The sequence below is a fragment of the Equus caballus genome, chromosome 10 (genome assembly GCF_041296265.1).
Source record: "Equus caballus isolate H_3958 breed thoroughbred chromosome 10, TB-T2T, whole genome shotgun sequence".
Classification (NCBI taxonomy): domain Eukaryota; kingdom Metazoa; phylum Chordata; class Mammalia; order Perissodactyla; family Equidae; genus Equus; species Equus caballus.
In genome coordinates this window covers 17,271,400-17,293,136 of record NC_091693.1, presented here as the reverse complement: position 1 = coordinate 17,293,136, position 21,737 = coordinate 17,271,400, and the positions used below count along the sequence as shown (strand labels likewise).

The following is a 21,737-nucleotide window of genomic DNA, read 5'->3' as shown; positions in this document are numbered from 1 at the left end:
TGTGGAGAATCCCCAGCCCGGCCTGGGCCCCGGGGGCTGCCCCTGCCTTCTTGCTCTTCCCTTGGACGGCACCCTTCCTTCCCCGGTGGGGCCAGGTGACTGCACGCCTTTCAGGTCTCAGTTCAATACTGCCTCCGCCTAACTGGGATGCCCTCGTGGCAGCTGGACCGGCCTGGGGCCTTCTCAGTTCTTGTCTCCCGTCATCCCTGGACTGACACAAGCCCTCCCAAAGGTGGGGTGCTCTCCCACACACACCTACGGCCAGCACTGAGCTGACTGCCCTCACTGCCGGGACGCACGCTGCCCTCAACACCCATGCCATCTGGCTGCGATCGGAACCTGGCCCAGGTCCCTAAGTGGCTGCTGTGACGAGGACTAGTCTTTCGAGCGAGCACGGACCACAGCCTCTTCTGGGCAGGGCCGCCGGACCCATGCAGGGTGCAGGCCCAGAAACCGAGGCAAGAGGGGAAGAGCCGAGTCAGGTAGTCACTGTATTTTATTGGAAAACATTGATATATATTTTTCTTCACAGCTTGAACACAATATTGCCCGGTTTTTTTAAAAAAAAAAACACAAACCCAAAACCGAAACACTCCAAAAATGTCCACAGCCTCATGCCTACCTGCCCTTACCCTCAGCTCTTGGCCGGGTCTCCCACCAGGCCCTCCCCACTTCCCCTCCCCTGAGTCTGGGTGCCAGAGCGGGGATGGGGAGAGACTCTCCAAGCTGGGCAGGTCCCAGGAAAAGCCACTTGATCAACCTGGGTTGGGGGGGAGGGGGCAGATGAACGGAAAAAGGACACAAAATCCAGATGACCGAACTGCCCACATTGACTTACTTGTCCCAGAGGCGAAGGTCAGAAGCAAGGTCACGGATCATGCTCTCCGCTGGGGAGCGTGGGGGCAGGCAGGCGGGCGAGGGCAGAGGCGGGGAGAGGACAGCACAGATGGAGGGAGCCAGCCGAGTCACCACAGAGAAGCGGGAGGGGCCGGCGACCAGGACAGAGCTGCCCCCGGTTGCCGGTGCTCCGGGCAGCCAGCCGCCAAGCTTGTTTTATTGCAGGTATGTTCTCCCGAGCGCGTGGTGGGGTGCATCTTCCCTCTCCCCACCCTTCAGCTAGCCTGGCAAGGTTTCGGACAAAATGCAAGTTTTAAGGGGCATAAAAAAACCCAAAAGGATAACCAGGACATTACAAAGCAGCTGTCTCCACATGTGTCCCCACGAGGGGACCTCAATGTGGGGGGGCAGGTGCATCGCGAGGGAGTGGCCCGGGATGTTAGCACCAGGTATTCACAGCCCAGCTTACAAAGATGCTTCAGGAATGCGGGCGCGGACAATTTGCAGAGTGGCCAACTGAGCAGTGCGCCCAGCCCGACCTCAGGAAGCCAATCCGGTGGTTTCAGAATGGCAGCCAAGGGGATCCGAGTGTGGTCCACTCCGTCTGTCCCCTGGTGGCTGCCTCCGCAAGCGGTAACAATGCCAGCTTCCAAGACTCCCTGGACTCTCGACCCGCTCCTGGGCCACATCCAGTTAACACCACAACTCCTCAATCCCCCTCAGTGCTTCCGGAAGCCTCGCTGGGCACGCCTGCCCCCAAAGGCCGCTGGGATTTGCACATGGACTCACAGGGCTGGTTGCATGCAACAGTGAAAGGCATGCTCTTCCGCCTGGGGGAGGGCCTCGGCACCCCCCGCAGGTCCAGGGACAGGGCTGGCAGCCACCCCAGCACCCAACGTAAGATGACAAACGGGAGGAAATAAACGGAAACGGAGGAGAGCCACCCGGGCTGGAGGAGGAGGGCAGAGGCTCCCCTGAGGGGGACGGGGGCTCCTTGTGTGAATGCCTCAGGCCTGGAAGATGCGATGGAAGGGGCAGGGCAGAGGAAGAGAAGAGGGTGTGGGAGGAGACTCCGGGAGGGAGAAGAAAGAGCAGTCATGCAGCTTGGGACACATCTTTTGTTGCTTTATCAGATTCTCAGTCAATCAGTTGGTGTTTGCTAGAACCGGGGTACGCAGGGGAGTATGGAAGAGACAGTGCGCGCGCGAGAAGAAAGAGATCGAGAGAACGGGCATCGCCAGCTGCCCGGGGCCTTCACTTGGCGGTCATCATCTGTACAAACTCTGTGAAGTCAAAAGAGAGGGAGGAGGTCAGCGGGGGAGCAGGGCCGAGCCAAGGGCGGCCCTCCCCCGCACGGGGATCAGGGGCCGGCTCCGGGGACAGGGCCGGGCGTCGACTCACCTTCATAATTGACCTGGCCGTCTCCGTCGATGTCAGCCTCTCTGATCATCTCGTCCACTTCCTCGTCGGTCAGCTTCTCCCCCAGGTTCGTCATCACGTGGCGCAGCTCTGCGGCGCTGATGTAGCCATTGCCGTCCTGGGTGTTGGGGGACAAAGGCTTGAGCTCACGGTCTTCACCTCGCTCTTCCCCGGGGACAGTGGGACAAAGGCAGCAAGGCAGGGACTGTCGGTCACCCCACTGGGCAGCAGAAGGGGGGTTCCTCTGGTTGTAGAGCGAGTGGCCTTGGGGCTGGCATGGGGACCCGGGCCTCCCGGAAGTGGTGACTCAGTGGCTCTGGCTGCGGTGGGCGTCCTGGGGCCCCCAGACTCTGTGTCTCTGCCAGAGTCCCAGCGCCACCCTGGGAAAGGGCTGCTTACCTTGTCAAAGACACGGAAGGCCTCTCGGATCTCCTCCTCGCTGTCCGTGTCCTTCATCTTCCTGGCCATCATGGTCAGGAACTCCGGGAAGTCGATGGTGCCGTTCCCTGGAGAGCCGGGGAGGGAGCAGGGAATGCTCTTGGCCTGGGCTCCGGGAGACAACCCCAGAGCCCCGGGACAGGAGGGCCTGGCTCATTCATCGCCCCAAAGAGGGCTTCCCGGAGGCACCAGGGGTGAGCAAGAGCGGGGCGGCCCACCCACCCCGCAGGGCTCACCATCCGCGTCCACCTCGTTGATCATGTCCTGCAGCTCTGCTTCAGTGGGGTTCTGTCCTAAGGATCTCATCACTGTCCCCAGCTCCTTGGTGGTGATCGTGCCGTCTCCATCCTTGTCAAAGAGGGAGAAGGCCTCCTTGAACTCTGGGGGAAGAAAGGAAATGAGTCAGAGGTCGAGGACCACAAGGACATCCTGACCTCGGAATGCGGGACTCCCTCCTGGAGGGGGGCCGAGGGAGTCAGCGCCCCCAAGAGAAACCAGAGCGAGACTTTAGTTCCAGTGCAGGCCTTTGGCCTTGGTGCTCAGGGCAGACCTGGTCCTGCCTTTGGTCGACAGTTATGAGCACCTCCTCTGTGCTAAGGAAAGCGACCTGTTCAGCCAACCTCGCCCAGTGAGTAAAAATGGGGGAAATACCACTGAGCTGTCAGATAACTCTACATGTCTTTCTGGTCCCTGGCTTCGGCCTCAGACGATGACCTGGACTGATGTCCTGAGTCACAGAGTGGAAGAGGGCCAAGAGAAGTCCCCGTCTGAAGTATGCCAGCCAAGGTCAAGCGGCGGGAAGGGAGGCGAAGGGGAGGCCGCAGAACGCCTTTGGCCGGCACTGTGTCCCTCCCGACTGGCCCTCCCAGCCCAGTTCCCCACGCCCGTGCCACCGGCTTCCAGAGGAGGAGCCGAGCGAGCGGCTGTGCGTGGTGAGGGTGGGGGTGGTCGGCAGCAGAGCGCGGCTGACGGACGGTGCGTGGGGCGGCGGGGGGATGGAGGGAGAGGGGACGGCTGCCAAGCCAGGAGGATGAGGAGCTAGTGGCGCTGAGTGGGCAGGCCACAGCTGGGGACGCATCAGGAGTGGGGAGAGAAGCACGTGGCTCCTGCCCTCCCACTGGGCCCATTTTGGCACCCGGGGCTCCCTACCCCCAAGCCCCCAGAGAACAGATGCCTGGCAGCCTATTCCCAGAGGGTGTGGGCTGGGGTGAGGCGGCGGACAGTTTGCTAATGGGGACGGGGCGGAGAGCGGAGTGTGTGTTTGTGTTACACAAGGGCAGAGAGTTGGGGTATGGGTGGCAGGTGCAGTGGAAGCCACACACACAGCTGACAAGCTGCGCCCCCGAGCCTCTGGGCCCTGGGGACTTGGTAAGAGTCCCCTTGGGGATGCTGGCACCTCCCTGCGCTGAGGCCTTGTTGTTCTCGTGGGGAGGGCGCGGGTCGTACAGATCACTGAACAACAGGGAGGTTCTCTGGCTTGCCTGGGTGGGTCTCCAGAGCCACCTGGGGCCAAGGTTGAGAAGCTCAAAGTGTGGCTGTGTGTTGGCGGGGAGAGGGGAGAGAGAAGGCAAGGCCGCTCCCGCCTCCTCCCCCTCCAGTGGCTGGGCATTCAGTCCTTGTCATGTAGCCCACTGGACCTGACAGCAGAGCGGGGGTGGGCGGCCACTGGGGCCCAGGGGCCCACTCTCCGCATCTTGCCTCCTGCCTACTGTGCGCTGGCGCGTGGCAACGGGGATACAGCGGGAGCTGCTCTCTGTCCTCAGCCAGCCCGGTCTGGGGAGAGCGGGGCACAGATACCACTCAGTCACACAACAGGTCCTGCAGCCGTGACCTTCTGGGCCTTGGGGAGGGCTATAAGTTCGATGGGACCCATCTGTTAGTTTATGGGGAGACAGGTGATCGTTCCTCTGCGCATTTGTTTAGCCAACAAAAATTTACGGAGCATCTACTGTGTTTGAGGCACTGAAGACACAGCGGGGACCACCAAAACCCAAGTCCCCAACTCCAGGAACTCACATCCAGTGACAGGAGACACCGTGGGTAAAGATAGCAGGAGGGAATTTCAGATAGTGAGAGGGGCTATGGAGGAAACACACAGGGGGACGTGATGGAGAGCAGAGGAAGGGGCTCTATCCAAGAGGGAGTCCGGGAAGGCCTCTCCCAGGTGACACTTGAGCTGAGACTGCAAGGATGAGAAGCTGCTGCCCAGGCAAAGCTGGGGGGCCACATTTCTGGCAGAGGAAAAAGCCGGCGTGAGCCCGTGCAGGGAAGTGCAAAGGTGGGAGTGATAAGCCATCTCCGGGGTGGCTCCTAAAGTGGGACAGGAGCTCTGCAGCCCCCAGGGAGGTGGGGCTCACCTTGTGAGCCCACCCTGCAGGAGCTGGGCCAGGCAGCCGGGTCCCCCCTGCAGTCACTGATTCAAAGTGCCCTGGATGCCCCGTGGCCAGGAGAGGACCACAGCCTTTGCCGCGTGGGGAGGTGAAGGCCCGCCTCAGGATGTGGGTGTGGGGGTCCCAGGGCGCTCGTGTGCTCTTACACACAGTTATTCACACTCTGAGCACAGGCACAGGGTGGGGCGATGCAGGGGACACACCAGCTCATCTGTCAGATGGTAATCCTGGCCAGAGGGAGTAAGGTGTAGCTGGGGATGCAGAGGTGGGGGGTGGGGTGGGCGAGCTCACCTGCGATTTGCTCCTCTGTCAGCTGGTCAGCCTGGAAAAGCAGGAAGGAGAGAGTTAGTCACTGGGCTGGCTGGCCACCTGGTCCGCAGGGCATCCTTGCACCTGGGCACGGGCCGGGCATGCCAGAGGCAGCGTCTGGTGCTTCAGGAAGCTGGGGACTGAGGCCTGCCTGATGCAGGGCCCGAGGGGGCTGCCTGGCCCCTGGCCCCAAGGGCTTCGAGTCTCGCCCTGAGCTTTGGAGCCACAGTGGGTGGGGAAAAACGCTGCCGCCGCCGACCCAGCTGCCCTGGCACAGCGTGGGTTCCCGGCTTGTCGTCGGCACTGCCGCTGGGAGCCCCAGGGGCTGAGTGAAGGGAGCAGTTGCCCTGGAGCCCTAATCAAGCTCTAGAAGGCTCCACACTGAAACAGGCCAGTGCTGGGGCAGCGCAGAGGGAAGGTGTCTGGGCTCTTGGCTAGTTTGTGTGTCACCTACTGGGAGGTACTGGGTCCAAGCACAGTGGGCCCAACTGGCCCAAACCCTCACTGGTGGCTCTGAGTTGCTCCGAGTGCCTGAAGGAACCCTGGTTGGGCCATTCTGTCCTGTTTCTTTGGGGCAGGAGGGCACTATGGTGGCAGCAGCAGCGGTGGCAAAGCCTGAAAGACTCAAGGCAGCTTCCCCAGCTGCACTGCAGTTTTTAACCCTTTCCAGCCCTGGCCACTCTGGGGACTGGCCGGTCGGTGGCAGGCAGCCCTTGCTGCATGCGGGGCTTGGGGGTAGGGTAGAGAAGAGGTGACACTAGCTTCTCCCTGCACTGGTGTGCTGGGAATCGGCCAGCCATCTGGGGGAGGAGCGGGGGGTGGGGGGGGGCGGGGAAGAATGCCAACATTTCGCTTTTGCCAACAAAAAGATGAATTTTCCCTGGTCTTTGTGAATGCTGCCAGGGAGGCCTCTGTGTCCCTGGACACCGGGGGTCCTGACAACTGCTCCCCCTCCTTTCCCAATTAGGGGAAAGGGGCCCCAAGTCCACAGCAGGGGTCTCGTTTTGAGTCTGAGAGCCCCCCGAATCGATGCAAACTCGTGTGTGTATTTGCATTACTTTACCCAGAGGCTCTAGAGCTCCAGTGGAAGCTGGCAACCCCCACCCCCACCCCGTCCCAAATATGAACTGCTCACATTAGAAATGTCCTTTTTCCTTTTTTTTTTTAAATCTAAGGGAAGGGGAACTTGAGAGAAAGCCCCGCACAGGCAGAACGGGAGGGGAATTCAAGTGATAACGACAGAGGGGAGATGGCTAAGGGAAGGGAGAGAAGGAGAAACACCACACGTGCACATTCTGGAAAAGTCCAGTCTGAAGGGAAGGTGAAGAGGCCGGATGGAGACATGTCTGCATGGCCTTCAAAAGCAAGTCAGGGCTGCTGGGCCCCTAAATGCCAGCCTGGTGGCTCGGGTCCAGGAGCCCCTCGCTCCCCTGCTGCCCTTGGCTCCCAGGGACAAAGAAGCCTGAGGGGATCCCCCAGGCCCTGATACCCGAGGAAGCTGCTGGGGAAAGTGAGAAGACGATGGGCTTCTGGTTACCAAGGCCAGGCAAGGCCGGGGGAGGGGGCGGAGGAGGACCAGAGGGGACAGAAGCCATCTGGGAGGAGGGCTCTCATCCCATCTGCTTTCGTCCTCTCCCCCTGGCCTAGATGGAGGACCTTCCACCCTGACCTCACGGCTCTGCAGGAAGTCCAATCCCCCCACCTTCGGGCAGCCCCATCAGGGGCTGGGCTGGGGGCAAGGAGGCGGGCACAGGTTGCGGAATGCCCAGCAGGGGCTCTGCTGCCCCCCAACCAAGGAGCTGGAAGGTGCAGCAGGCACCGTCACTCTGTTACAGGGCTGCTGCAAAGAGGCGTGGCTCTGCCTGGAGGACCTGTCAGACTCCCTCCCTGTTAGGAGACCCCTGCCCCTGCTTGGGGAAGGCAAGGTCCCAGATCCAAGCTACAGACCTCAAAGCACCACTACTGCCCAGAAACCTGAGCACCCGGGAAGCCACCAGCGCAGGGGACCCCTTCCCACGGCTTCTTCCCTTTCCAGAGCTGAAGATTTTAAGCTTTCACCAAAAACGGTCTCCAAAATAACCCCGCTGCTCGCCTGCTTCCTTATCCCTCATCTAGGGTCCAGCAAGGGGCTGGACAAGAAAAAAAAATCTTGGGGTGGAGGAGGGAAGAGGGTATTATTTCTCGGCCTTGCCCCGGCCCCCAGCCGATGCCAGGGCAGTGTCAGATGAGATCGGAAACCAAGGCCAGGGCCCCTCACCCGGGCCAAGGAGGAGCCACAGAGCTCAGGCCCAAGTCCAAGGCCAGCTACCAGTGACTTGTCCCACCCACACCTTGCTGATTACAAATGGAAAGAGAAACTAGTTGGGGCCAAAGCTCAGGTCCTGTTTGGGGGGTGGGGGGCCTCCTGGCACCTGCCAGGGCTTTAGGGCCCTTTGGGCAAGGTTCCGCTGGGGGAAAGCGGGGTAGCCGCTGGAGGAGCCATCAGGTCTGTGTCAGCAAGTCTGAGATCGGATACACGGCAGTGGCTGCCTGCTCTCCCCAAGCCTTGCCAGGGACGATGGCTGCCTGCGGTTCCGAGGCTGAGCCTGGGGGGGCTGTGGGTGGCAGGGAGTAGCAAAGAACAAGTGTGCTGGTTTTCTGTCAAAGCCCTGGCTGTGGGAATTGACAGAAGCACTCAGTGAAGGCCCCGAACGGGACAAGTGGCCCTTGGGCCGATGAAGGGATCCCTCTGGAGGTCCTCTCTGGTCAAGCTCTGCAGCCCCCACCCCGAGGCCACAGGAACAGGCGCTCGATTGTCGCCGACGCCACACTGTACTGCACTGTCATTTGGCACAAGTGAGGAGATGCAGAGCAGAGCGCGGAGCTGGAGACAAGAAAACCAGCACTCCTGTTTGGGAAAGGCAGCTGTCTTGGTCTGAAAGGGGCAGCGAGGGGGTGAGGTTCTAGGCTTAGAGAGCTGGCTCATTTGATGCACCCCAAACTTTGGTCCCCCACCCCCATTTCATGCGGCTTCAGTGCGCAATAGGGGCCTGAACAACTCCGCCCACCTGCTCCCACTGCCCTGTGCTTGTGGCCCAGCCCCGTTCTTCCTGGGGAAAGGGGACCATATAGCCACTCCCTCTGGCCTCTGCAGCCCACTCCCCATCCAGCCTGGACAGTCTTTGTCCCAGCTTTCCCTGGAGACTTCCAGGGAGCTACCCACATCCACCTCCAAACCTAGGCCCACCTCGGCTGCCATTCATTTTCTCTTCCAACACCCCCCCCAGGCCTCCTTCCATCTCACCTCCCACCACCCAAGCCAAAGTCCTCTCCCACCCCTCACCTTGGAAACCCATCTTCTCATGGACCCAAACACAACACTCCTCCCAACCCCCCCCTCAAATAATGCAACCTCTTTTCCTCATTCAACAGCCTTAACCCCCTAGTAACCCCAGGACCTTTTCTGGCTGCCTCCCAAATCAAGCACGAGGCCCCGTTGCCCCCCACCGACAAGCACCAGTCTCACCATCCCCTTTCAACCACCTGCCTGACCCCAATCATCTTCAGTCACCACAGGCTTCAAGAGCATCTTCTAACGTCCGCTGCCACCCACCCCAGGCTCATCGTCCCCGAAGCTTCCACCTCACCCTCCTTCTTCCTCTGCAATGCTGGTCGTCGCAGAAGCCCCCCTCCACCCTCAAGGGTCTGATCTGCAGAAGTGAGCCCCATCTCTGTGCCCCAGGAGCACCCCTCCCCACCCAGGCCCAGCTACCCACAGCCCCCTCTCGGGAAGGTCCCCAGCAGCCCGGCCTCCCTCCGATCTCCCTTCCCCGTATCCTATCTGGACCCAAAAGCTCCATCGGGACCCAAATCACCCCCTCCCTCGGCCAAGGTTTCTTATTCTGCCCCCCAGGGGTCCAAACACCCCACCCCAGAGACCAAACGCTCCATCCTGCATCCAAAAGCCCTTTTTGGGGTCCAAGCGCCCCCTCTGAAAGTCCAGATGCTCCATCTGGGTTCAAACGTCCCCTCTGAGGGGTCGGGTGCCCATCTGGGGGCCCTAACACCACATCCGGTGCTAAAAGTGGCTTCTGGAAGCCCCCAACCCGCTTTGGGGGTCCAAACGTCCCGCTCTGGGTTTGAAGGCCCCCGACCAGGGAGCAGCAGGGGTCCAGCCGCGCCGGCCGGGGCCCAATCGCCCTCAACCAGGGTCCCCGGGCCGTCTCAGGGGTCCCGTCCCGCCGTGCCCGCCTCGGAGCCCCCAGCCTCGGCCGCCCCCCGGCCTCACTCACCATAGCGAGGCCCGGAGCGTCCGGAGCGCGGAGATCGAGGTTCCTCCGGCGGCGGCAGCAACTGCAGCAGCTCGAGCTCCGCCGCGCGTCCGCGCCTCCACACTCACTGCCCGCAGCGCGCGCCGCCGCCGCCGCCGCCCGCCCCAACGGTCCCCCAACGGCCGCCGCGCGCGCCCCGCCTCGCCGGGCCCCGCCCCGCCCGGCCCGCGCGCCGCCGCACTGCGGCCCCGCGGATCCCTCCGCGCCCCTCGCCGCGCCGACGGGCCCGCGGATGCGCCGCTCCCACGCCGCGCAGCGCCGGGCTGAGCCCGCCGGCCGCGCGCACGCGCGTCCCCGCCGCTGGACTACTTTCCGTCGCCGCGCCCCGCCCCCTGCGTCCGCGGCACTTTCCTCGCCGGCGGAGGTGCACCGCTCGGCGGCGCGTGACGCAGTCCTGTGTGAGCCGCGCCGCTATTGGGCCCCGGGCCGGGCGGAAATGAGAGCGCGGCGCCGATTGGTCCGGCCTTCCCTGCAATGCGTCAAACTGGGGCGAGCCACTGCGTGGTGGCGGTGGGGCCGCCTGCGATGGGTGGCCGCGCGGCGCTGCGCGGCGTAGCAAGGCGAACGGGGAAACCATGTGGCTGTTCGAGAGGCACACACATCGTCTTCGTGGCCAGGGAGTGGTAACAGGGATGGCGGGAGACTCACAAGGACTTGCTCGGCTCTCCCCTCTAACAGATGGAAGATGGTGCAATCCAAAATGCTGGGTCTGGAAGCCCCGCCCCCAGCTGGGCAGGTGTCTACACCTTAAGACGCGCTCCGCAGGTGTGCAGGGCACACCTGTCCCCGCTTCGCTCCTGATCGGCGCAGGGGCCATGAAATTGGGGCCGTCCTAGGACAGCTTCTGGGAACAGGGCGTGCATGCATGCATTCATTCAAGAAGCTTGAATTGGGCGCCTGCTGTATGCAGGGATCTGGGCTGGGCTGGGGAGATCATAGTTCCCCACCATTATCCTGTCATCTCCCAGACCACCTCCCTCTCGTACTCCTTGTTCCATGGTTCCAGCCATAGGAAGAAAAAAAATCCATGTGAAGGTTAGCCCAGACTGTTTGTTCCCTGGAGCTCAGAAAAGCTCCTGTTTAGAATAAGAGCTGATATTTGCTTACGTGCCCCTCTGTCCTCCCCGTGATTGGCTGAGGGATGGGCAAGTAAGTCAAGCTAGGCCAATCATTATGCACCACATGGAACAGAATGTAGCCTAAGCCAATGAGAGTCCTCCTCTGGGTTTTTGGATCTGGAGCTGGTGTGGGGGAGGGGGGTTGGTAGGGGTTGGGGTTGGAGGGGAGGTGGCAAGAAGCGTTTTCCTTTTGGGTAGTGAGGCTGTGAAGGACTAGGTCCAGAGCTGTCTGTGGCCGTTTCCCCCCCCCCCCCCCCCCGCCCCCATCTCAGGGAAGAAAGTGTTTAGAGGAGGAGAGAATAAAACTGACAGGAGGGAGAAGCAAAGAAGAGATGGAGTGAGGGAGTCCTATTGGACTTCATGTCTCAGCTTCCAGTACCCTGGAGGCCAGCTGCTGCCCATCATACCAGAATTTTGATTACTTGAGCCATCAAAAGTTCCCTTTTATCTCAAGCTAGTTTGAGTTGAATTTCTGTCACTTGCAACCAAAGAATTCCTGATGGATATGAGCTGGGCTAAACTCTGTCTTGGTCATCAGTGCTGGCCCTGGAACAGAGAAGGCCAAGGACGCAGTCAACCTTTATTTGATAAACAAATAAGCAAAAGGAAGTCAGGGCTCGTGCTCTCCCCCTTCTCTTTGTTTCTCAATTTCTACCAGGAAAGATCTTAACTTCTGAATTACTTAGGCTATAAAATAATAAATATGCTACTACTAATGCCTTTGAGCACTTTGTTCCAGGCACCGTTCCAAGCTCTTTGCGTGGATTAGCTCATTTAATTCTTGCTACCTCCCTGTGGGTTTGTCACTTCCATTTTCCGCCTGATGAATCTGTTTTATTGCCAAAGGAATTGGATGAGATCAGAGAGGTAGGAAGGCGTGACCAAGCACAGAGAAGGGAAGTACCTCGCCCGTGGTCACACAGTAGGAGGTAGAATTAGGATTGGAACCCAAGCAATTTGACTGAAAGCCCCGCACTCTTCAGCACCGTTACAGTGGCAGATACTGTATTTGTTTTCCATTATCCATTTTCCCTATCTTTGCCAGTAATAGTATTTAGCAGGACACATTGCCACTCCGAATAAAAACTATATTTCCCAGCCTCCCTTGCAGTTATGGGTGGTTATCTGATTGAATTCTGGCCAAAAAGGGTGGGAACAGAATGATATATGCAGCTTATGGGTATGTTCGTAAAGGGAGGAGACTTGCCCTCCTCCTTCCTGCTGGTGGAACAGCCATCGTGGTGTTGGATGGAGACCGACTGCACATTCTCACTTGGGATCCTGATGATTTCCTGGAGCAGAGTTCACTTTTCCATCCCCAGTGCCAAACTTCTGTTTAAGAGAGAAATAAACTTCTATGTTGCTTAAGCCCCTATTGTTTTGGATCACTTTGTTATAGCAGCCAAACATCTACTTGCCCCACATCTCCAGATACTTGCCTCTCTTTTTGGTTACTGCCTTTGTTTGCGTGGGTCCTGACTCTTGTACCCACTTTAGCGAGGGGACGTGTGGTTCAGGCATAAACCAATCAATATCTCCTACTTCTATACCTCTGTTGGTTCAGAGTCAGCTGTGTGACCTCACTTTTTTGGTTTTTTTGCATGTGTGGGATAATTTTCAATAAAATGCCACAGATCTTAAGTATTCACTTCAGTGAGTTTGACAATTGCCTACACCTGTGTAACCAGCACCCAAGATAAGCTATAGAACGTTTCCATCACCCCAGAAGTTAGCTCCCTGTGGCCCTTTCCAGTCAATTTCTGTCCCCCTCAAGAAACCACCATTCTGGCTTCTGTCATTAGAAATTAGTTTTGCCTGTTCTAGAGTTTTATAGAAATGGAATCCTATAGCATGTATTTTTTTTTTTTTTTTTTTGTCTTCAGCTTCTCTTGCTCAGTCAAGAGTTTGGACAACAGAGTCTGATCCTCCCGCTGGAATATAAGCTCATGACGTCTGAACTTCCTGCCTGTTTCGTTCACTGTTGGATTTCTAGGGCCTAAAACAGAGCCAGGAACATAGCAGGCGCTCGGTAAATATTTTTTGAGTGAATAAATAAATATGAGGAGGTGGAATTCTCCTACAATGCTGGTGGGAGTATGTGTTGATACAATCATTTTAGTGAGTGTATCATTTAGGATAGACTAGGTTACAGCGTCGTCATAACTACAGAAAGCTCAGTTTACACAAAGTTTACTTGTCACTCACACAAAGTCCGCTGTGGGTCTTAATTGCTCTGCAGGCCAGTGTCCTCCACATGGTGACTCAGTGACCCCGGCTCTCTCATCTCTCTGAAGGTCCCTATGTTGCCACAGTGGGGGAAGGGAGAGAATGGAGACTCTCTCGGGAAGTTTTGGTTGCCACAGTCTGGAAGTGACATATGTCACTTCTGCTTACTTTTCATTGTCCAGACCAGCTACGTGGTCCCACCTCGCCACTAGGGAGTGGGGAACTGTATTTCTCCATGTGCCCTGGAAGAAGAAACAGGAAACAGAATTTGGCGGCCACACCACGGTCACGGGCAGAGGACCACTGGACAATCTCCGTAGGCAACTTGAACACGCACATTTGCTAAGACCTAGCAATTCTACTCTTAAATATAGCCTCGATCAGTGGCTTTCAAACTCTTTCGAATGACGTTCGCAATAAGAACCACATTTTCCGTCATAACCTAGCCATATCTATATATCTTCTTACAAATATTTCAGAAGCAGAACTTAGCCTTACCAGGTACGAGGCACTCTGTTTTCTTTTCTATTTCATTTCATGTTTCAGAAACGATGCTCGCTCTCATCTACTGATTCCACCAACCTCTAACGGGTTGCAGCTCACAGTTGGAAACGTACTGCCCTAGACAGAACTCTCACGCATGTATATGCACAGAAGACAGGCCCAGGGATTTTTGTCTCTTATCTTCTTGATCTGCAGAAATAATTTTTATCTTTCTTGATATTTATTTAAAAAATGCACAAAGCATTTCCACGGTGCTCAGGACTGTTCTGGTACTTTAGAGCTCTGTTGTTCAATATGGTAGCCACTAACCACACATAGCCATTGATCCCCTGAAATGGGGCTACTGCTGCATATTGAAAATATGGTATTTTGGATATATTGGGTTAGATAAAATAGGTGATTAAAATTACTTTCATCTGTTTTGTTTCACTTTTTTTTTTTTTTTTTTGGTGAGGAAGATTGGCCCTGAGCTGACATCTGTAGCCAATTTTCCTCTTTTTGCTTGAGGAAGAGTAGTCCTGAGCTAACATCTGTGCCAATCTTCCTCTATTTTGTATGTGGGATGCTGCCACAGCATGTCTTGATGAGTGGTACATAGGTGCATGCCTGGGATCCGAACCTGTGACCCCTGGGCCGCTGAAGCAGAGCGCACGAACTTAACCACTATGCCACTGGGCTTGCACCCTGTTTCAATTTTTTAATGTGGCTGCGGGAAGATTTAATATTACACATGTGGCTTGTGTTATATTTTTATTGTAAGTAGTGCTCTAAATATATAAATTCATTTAATTCTCATATTCACCCTATGAGGTAGGTACTGTTATCATCTCCGCTCCAAAGATGAAGAAACTGAGGCACAGAGAAGTTAAGTTATTTGCCTAAGGTCATACAGCTAGGAAGGGGTAGAAACAGGACACGAACCAGACAGATTGGTTTTAGATTCCATACTCTTAACTACTGCACTATACTTCCAATCCACGGTAGGTATTTGTCTAAGGTAAGCATTTAAAGCTACGCATTTCCCTCAGAGCACGGCTTTAGCTGCATCCCATGAATTTTGGCATGTTACATCTTTTTTCTATTGAGTTCAAAATATGTTCTAAATCCCTTGTGATTTCTTTGATTGCTAGATTATTTATAAGTGTGCTTAATTTCCCAATATTTGGCGTTTTCCAATATATCTTGCTATTGATTCCTAATTTAATTCCGTTATGATCAGAGAACATATTCTTCCATCCATTGAAATTTACTGAGACTTGTTTTATGGGCCACTGTATAGTATATATTGGTTCCTATTCTGTGGGCACTTGGAAAGAATATAGTTGTTGTGTGCAGTATTCTATAGATGCCAGTCAGGTCAAACTGGTTGATAGTTTTGCTCAAGTCTTCTATATCTTTTCTTTTTTGAGGAAGGTTAGCCATGAGCTAACATCTGCTGCCAATCCTCCTCTTTTTGCTGAGGAAGACTGGCCCTGAGCTAACATCCGTACCCATCTTCCTCTACTTTATATGTGGGATGCCTGCCACAGCATGGCTTCACAAGCAGTGTGTAGGTCCACACCCAGGTTCCAAACCAGCGAATCCCAGGCCACCGAAGCAGAATGTGTGAACTTAACTGCTGCACCACCAGGGCAGCCCCCTGAGTCTTCTATATCTTTACTGATCTTTTTTGGTTTACTTGTTTTACCAATTACTGAGAGAGTAGTGTCAAATCACCAACTATAATTGTGGATTTGTCTATTTTCCCCTTTAGATCTGTCAAATTTTGCTTCGTGGGTTTTGAAACTGTTATCTGGTACACACACATTTCTGTTTGTTATGTCTTCCTGATAAACTAACCATTTCATCATTACGAAGTGACCCTCTTTATTTTTGGTAATATTTTTATTCTGAAATCTACTTGGTCTGATCTTAATATAACCACTCTGGATTCTTATACTCTCTGTTTGCATGGTATATCTTTTTCTACCCTTTTACTTTCAATGTGACTCTCTTTTTATATTTAAAACATGTTTTCAGTATGAACCAATATATGGTTGGGTCTTGCTTTTCATCCATCTTGACAATCTCTGTATTTTTTTTTTTAAAGATTTTATTTTTTCCTTTTTCTCCCCAAAGCCGCCCGGTACATAGTTGTGTATTCTTTGTTGTAGGTTCTTCTAGTTGTGGCATGTGGGACGCTGCCTCAGCGTGGTCTGATGAGCAGTGCCATGTCCGCGCCCAGGATTCGAACTGATGAAACACTGGGCCGCCTGCAGCGGAGCGCACGAACTTAACCACTCGGCCACGGGGCCAGCCCAACAATCTCTGTATTTTAATTGGAATGTTTAGCCCACTTACGTTTAATGTGCTAAATCATATGGTTTGGTTGAAGTTTGCCATCTTGCTGTTTGCTTCCTGTTTGATCCATCTGCAATTTGTTCCTCTTTTCTTGTCTTCCTTTAGGTTAATTGTGTATTTTTTTAGTATTCCATTCTTTCCTCTGTATTGTTTTTTTTTAACTTTGTATTTTCAAAGAGTTTTAAATTACAGAAAAGTTCCAAACATAGTACAGAGACCTTCCATCTACCGCACACCCAGTTTCCCCTATTATTGACATTTTACATCAGCATGGTGCATTTGTCACAACTAATGAACCAGTATAGATAGATTATTACTAACTGACATCCACATATATATTTTTTCTGTTCCAGGATCACATCCAGGATCTCACATTACATTTAGTTGTCATGTCACCTTCACCTCCTCTGGACTATAACAATTTCTTTGCTTTGATGACCTCGACAGTTTTGAGGAGGACTGGGCAGGTATTTCATAGAAGGTCTCTCAACTGATGTTTGTCTGATGTTTTTTCTCATGATTAAACTGGGGTTATGGTTTCTGGGGAGAAAGACAGAAGAGTCAGAGACAAAGTGTCCTTCTCATTCCATCATCTGAAGCGTACATACTATCATCAGGACTTGTTACTATTGTTGTTACCCTTAATCATCACCAGGCTGATAGAGTATTTATCAGATTTCTTCACTGTAAAGTCACTCTTTTCACCCTTCCTTCCCATACTGGACTTTTTTGAGAGCAGTCACTCTGCAGAGCCTACACTTAAGAAGTGGAGAGTGATGCTTCATCTCCTTAAGAGGGTAATATCTACATACATTATTTCCGGAAATCTTCTGCACAGGAAATCTGTCTATTCTCACCCATTTGTTTATTTATTCAATCACTTTATATCAGTGTGGACCTGTGGATATTGATTTCATACAATGGGTTATACTCCAGTACTGCATTATTTATGGTCAAATTGTTCCAGCTTTGACCATCAGGAGCTCTTTCACTTGCCTCCTGTATCCTTGTGACATACCCTCATGATGTGTGTGTGTGTGTGTGTGTGTGTGTGTGTCTTGTAGCGCTTCCCTGCTTTCTGGCACTATAAGATGTTCCAGACTCACCTTGTACATTTCCTGCTCCAGTCCTAGAATCAGCCATTTCTCCAAGAAACTGTGCCTTCTTTTATTGGGAAATTACATTAGAAACCAAGATCTGGGCTCCAAGTGTGCTCATTGCTATTGGGATTGTTTTTTAAACTCTACTTATTTGCGTTATATTTTAGTGATTGCCCCTTGCATCCTTAAGTGATCACAACTGGTCACTGATCTGTAATTTGTACCTCAAATTAAGTTTTCTTTAAAAAAATTTACATAATAGAAGGCCTGGAGGCAGGGCCAGCCTAAAACTGGTTCAGTGGCTTAAGGATGTAATCAAGGACCCAGACTCTCTTTCTTCTTCTGCTCTGATATCCTCAATATTTTCTGTCCTCAGGCTCATGGCTTTGCAGTTGCAAGGTGGCTGCCACAGCTCCAGATACCACTTCCCAAGACAATAACCCAAGTCAGGATGGAAAGGAGGAGGGCTCTTCCATTTCTTTTTATTGGAGAGAAAAAAAACCTTTCCCCAAAACCTCTTCCAAGTTTTATTGGCCCCAACTGGGGCCACATGATCACGTGGTCACATGGTCACCCCTTAACCAATCACTAGCAAACAGGAACAAGGTTTAGACCAATCAGGGTTCACCTTTCGGGGCAAGGCCCACCTACCTTGAGCACATTGTTACCTGGTATGTGGACAAAACTGGGGTTGGGTTAACAAGAAGGGTGTTTAGTGGGGAAAAATTCTGCCACATGGAAAAGTCTAGATTTTTCTTGGAAAATCCCTGGGAAAAAAGAGGAGAGTTAAGTTGTCCATCACATGGGAAAACATTGTTAATTTCCTTCTTTACTCGTTTCTATTCTTTCCTCAAAATATTTCTCTTGAAGCGTTTTCATCAAACCTCACTTTTCTCCCCCAAAAGTCATCTCCTGCAGCTGACCCAGCCCTGGCTTTGCTACATGAAGTCAGCCGGAGCTGGTGGGTTGGCCCCGCCATCCTCCATGAATGAGCTTCCGTGTCTGCATCCGAACAGTGGCTACAGCTGGTGTCACTTCCCAGTTGGCAGGAAGGCAGAAAATAGGGAAAGAAGGGCATTTACTGTTGTCACTAAGAAGATACAGTAGTTAGAGTAAGTGACGTGAGCTGCTGTGACAAATACATTCTCAGGGCTCAGTGACAGCACAATGAAAGTGTGTATATCTTACTCACACAGCGTCTGAGGTGGCAGTTTCTTTTAGGCAGGTGCCTCCAGGGACCCATGTTCCTTTTCTTTTATGGCTCTGCTATCCTTTGCACGCGCAGAATTCTCTGGATCCACTGTCCAGCCAGAATTTCAAGTGGAAGAGAGAACATGAAAGTGACTTGCCTTGGGTGTAGCTCTTGTATTTTTTATTGCATTTCATCAGCCAGAATTCAGCCCTATGGGCAGACCTAACTACAACGGAGGCTGGGAAATATATCTAGCTGTTTGCCCAAGAAGAAGAGGAAACAAGATTTGACGAAAACCAGATATTCTCTGCCGCAGGAGATGGCCCAGACATTGCAAACCTCACTCCTGCTCACCTCCCGTTGACCTAAATATTGTTCACGGCCACTCCTAGCTGGAAGGGAGGCCGATATTGCCAACCTGATATTTTATATATATTTTTATTGTGATCGTCTTAATTTTAAGGATTAATTTGGGAAGAATTAGCGCTCCTCATTTTAAGTTTCCTCATAGGACTCTGTAATTTTGGATAGGCTTATTTTTAGAGATTTTAAAGTTTTTGTTGACAATGTGAATGAGATCCAGTCTTCCACAACATTTTCTAGATGCGCGGTGTGGATTAAAGTTATGACGTTTCATCCGTGATCTTGAATCCAGCCTCCCATTGAAGTTGGTTCTCACAGTGTGTCTGTTTGTTCTCTAGGACTATTTCTAAGCAGATACAGATACAATTTTTGCTCAGGGCTGTTGCCATTCAAGACATTGTTCTTTGTGCCATGAAGGTGTTCACGATGCGGCACGTCTTAAAGAACGCTCTGTTTCTGTCTCCAGGATTTTCTTCTGAGCCATTGTCACCCATCGCCCAAGTTTTAATTTGCATGCACAGCCAGTGACATCTGCACGTTGACTGCTGCCTGGCCGACAGCGGTGGAGGAGGCAGTCTGCATTCAAATACGTGGAAGTGAGCCTTTGAGCGTTGATTCCATGTAGCATTATTATCCATATATATGTTTATATATATATTTTCTGAATGATCTGAGAACAAGCGGCAGACCTCAGACCAATTCACCTCTAAGTATTTAAACGTGACTTTCCTAAGAACAAAGATATTCACCTAAGAAATCATAGTACATTACTGAAATCAGGAAATTTAGCACTGATACAATTATTTAATCTAAGGACCTTGTTCCAAGTTTGCCAATGGTTCCAATCGCATCCTTTATAGCAAAATAACCAAAAAGGTTTTTTTCCCCCTTTTTTTCACCCAGCCAGGATCAGAGATTCCACTTAGCTGTCATATTTCTTAAGTCTGGAACAGTTCCTCGGTCTTTCTTTCTGTCTTATGACATTGACGTTTTTGAAAATTTCATGGCAGTTATTTTGTAGAATGTCCATCAATTTGGGTTTTTCTGACGTTTTCTCATGACTAGATTCAGGTTATACGTTTTTTTTTTTTAAAGGAATATCCCAAAAGTAACTCCATGTCCTCATTGCATCTTACCCAGAGGCAGATGATGTCAATTTGTCCCATTGCTGGACATGGTGAGTTTTCTCGCTGTAAGGTTACTCTTTTTCCATTTGTAACTAATAAGTAATCTGTGGGGAGACACTCCAACACTGTTTAAATATCAGTTCTCACCAAACCTTCTCCCGCCAGCTGTAGATTACCTCATTTTCACACAGATGGCTCCTCCAGAACCGTCCAGTGTAAACAATGGCGTCCTCAAATGCACAGACATCTTCAAAGGCAGGGCTGTCATCTGTGCCTTTCCATCTTTATATAAAGTTAGTTTTAACCCTCATATACCTTTTCACCCCAGAAATGTGGTACAACCTAGCCTCAGTCCCTCAATGACCCTCTCCCAGCACAGAAATGGCAGGGACCATATTCAGCAAAGATGCTTCCAGGGGTCCCCATTCATGCCTGTAACCATTCGACTGCCGTGCATGGGACCATTTGCACAGATTTCTGCCACCTGCTTTTCCTTCCTGGAAAGGGTGTCCAGACCCTAGCTCTGTGGACGGGTGGCTTTGTTCTCTCTGAGCTCATGGCTTGTTCCACCTTGGGGCATGGGTCGTTCTGGGTTACACTGATGTAGTTTATTCCAGTCGCACTGTGCCAGCCCCAGCTTGTGGACAGTTCTGATGGGGACAGGGACTGCGAGCCTGGATGACCCAGTTGTAGCAGCTCGTGCCCCTACAGGGGGAGGCAGCAGCCCTGGCACTGATGGAAATAGATGCTAGCCACTGCGGGCCTGAGGCACCTGCCAGCAATACCAATACTGGTTCTTGCCCAACATCCTGCTCTGGGCCGCACGCCTGGCACCTCGGGCTTCACCTGACACCCCCTGGATATCCTTTTGATTCCCATTTTACAGATTAGGAAATTAAGGTTGCAGCGGACCAAGGATACGCAGAGAGTGGCAAAGCTGGGAGTTGGTTACTAGCCTGCCTGGCCCCAGGGCCTGGGATCTTGACCTTGGAGCTCCTTTGCCTCCAGAATTTCCCACTGAGTTATCTGGAGGCCTTTGTAAATCATTCTATAAAAGGCAAGTCCAGCCCATGCTCCTTAAATATCCGTCCGGAGAGACAGCCTCTTCCCAAATGACACGTTTTGTCCTCAAAACAATTCTTAGATTCTTAGAGCTCCAAGGCCAAGGCTATGCAGGGTCTTCAGCCTCCCCTCTTTCCCCATCCTCCCAGAGAGGGCAGGGAGAGACGGAGTGGCAGATGTCACTGTACCCCATGGGGCTGCCTTGAAGAGTACGGCAGGTGTCCCAAAGTGGCCACAGCAATATCTTCCATCCCACACGCTCTTCTACAGCCTTGCTGCTCCTACTTCAAGAGGTGGAGTCTGGTCCCCTTCTCTGGACCCTGAGTGGCCCGTGGCGACTGCCTTGACTAATGGAGTGGAAACGATGCTATATGATTCCAAGTCTAGCTCATAAAAATGCCACATACTTCTGCGTTGTTCTCTTGGGACGCTCGCTCTCGGAATCTAGCTGCCACGCTGTGACGAGGCTCAAGCAGCCAGAGGAAGGGGCCATATCGAGAGGAAACGAGGCCTCAAGCCTTCAGTTCCAGCTGAGCTCCCAACAGACAGCTCACATGAGTACGCCATCTTTTTTTTTTTTGTGAAGAAGATTGGCCCTAAGCTGCCATTTGTGCCAGTCTGTCTCTGTTTTTTCATATGTGGGATGCCGCCACAGCATGGCTTGATGAGAGGTGTGTGGGTCGTCTGCACCCGGGATCTGAACCTGTGAACCCCAGGCACCTGCCAAAGTGGAGCACTCGAACTTAACCACTATGCCACCTGGCTGGACCCAGGAGTGGGCCATCTTGAAAGCAGATTCTGATGCTATCCGGCTGACAGCGCGTGGAGCAGAGCACTGTCACTGCCTTCTCCAAATTGCAGATTTACGAGCAAAATAAATTTTTGTTTTAAACCACCAGGTTTTGGGGGTGATTTGTTACACACCAATAAGTACTGGAATTACAATAACAGCAAAACCAAGCAGCTACTTAGAAAATGGCACAGCTCTTGTCCAGGCCTGGA

The 21,737-nt window shown here is 52.9% G+C and overlaps 1 protein-coding gene across 1 annotated transcript; it reads right to left on the bottom strand.

Annotated features, from left to right (window-relative positions):
• Positions 1-478: 478 nt before the first annotated feature.
• Positions 479-9,864, bottom strand: CALM3 (calmodulin 3). The gene is made up of 6 exons (XM_001500846.7): positions 9,665-9,864; positions 5,376-5,406; positions 2,931-3,074; positions 2,656-2,762; positions 2,239-2,374; positions 479-2,120 (listed from the first exon to the last, which is right to left on the bottom strand). The coding sequence occupies exons 1-6, from the start codon at positions 9,665-9,667 to the stop codon at positions 2,092-2,094; spliced, it is 450 nt and encodes a 149-aa protein (XP_001500896.3). The 5' UTR covers positions 9,668-9,864; the 3' UTR covers positions 479-2,091.
• Between the last annotated feature and the right edge of the window lie 11,873 nt (positions 9,865-21,737).

Excerpts from the sequence above, each read along its gene's own strand:
- CALM3 (XM_001500846.7), bottom strand. Across the intron at positions 2,763-2,930 it reads CAACGAGGTGGACGCGGATG|GGAACGGCACCATCGACTTC; the intron begins GTGAGCCCTGCG and ends CCGGCTCTCCAG. Across the intron at positions 2,375-2,655 it reads CCTTCCGTGTCTTTGACAAG|GACGGCAATGGCTACATCAG; the intron begins GTAAGCAGCCCT and ends CCCAACACCCAG.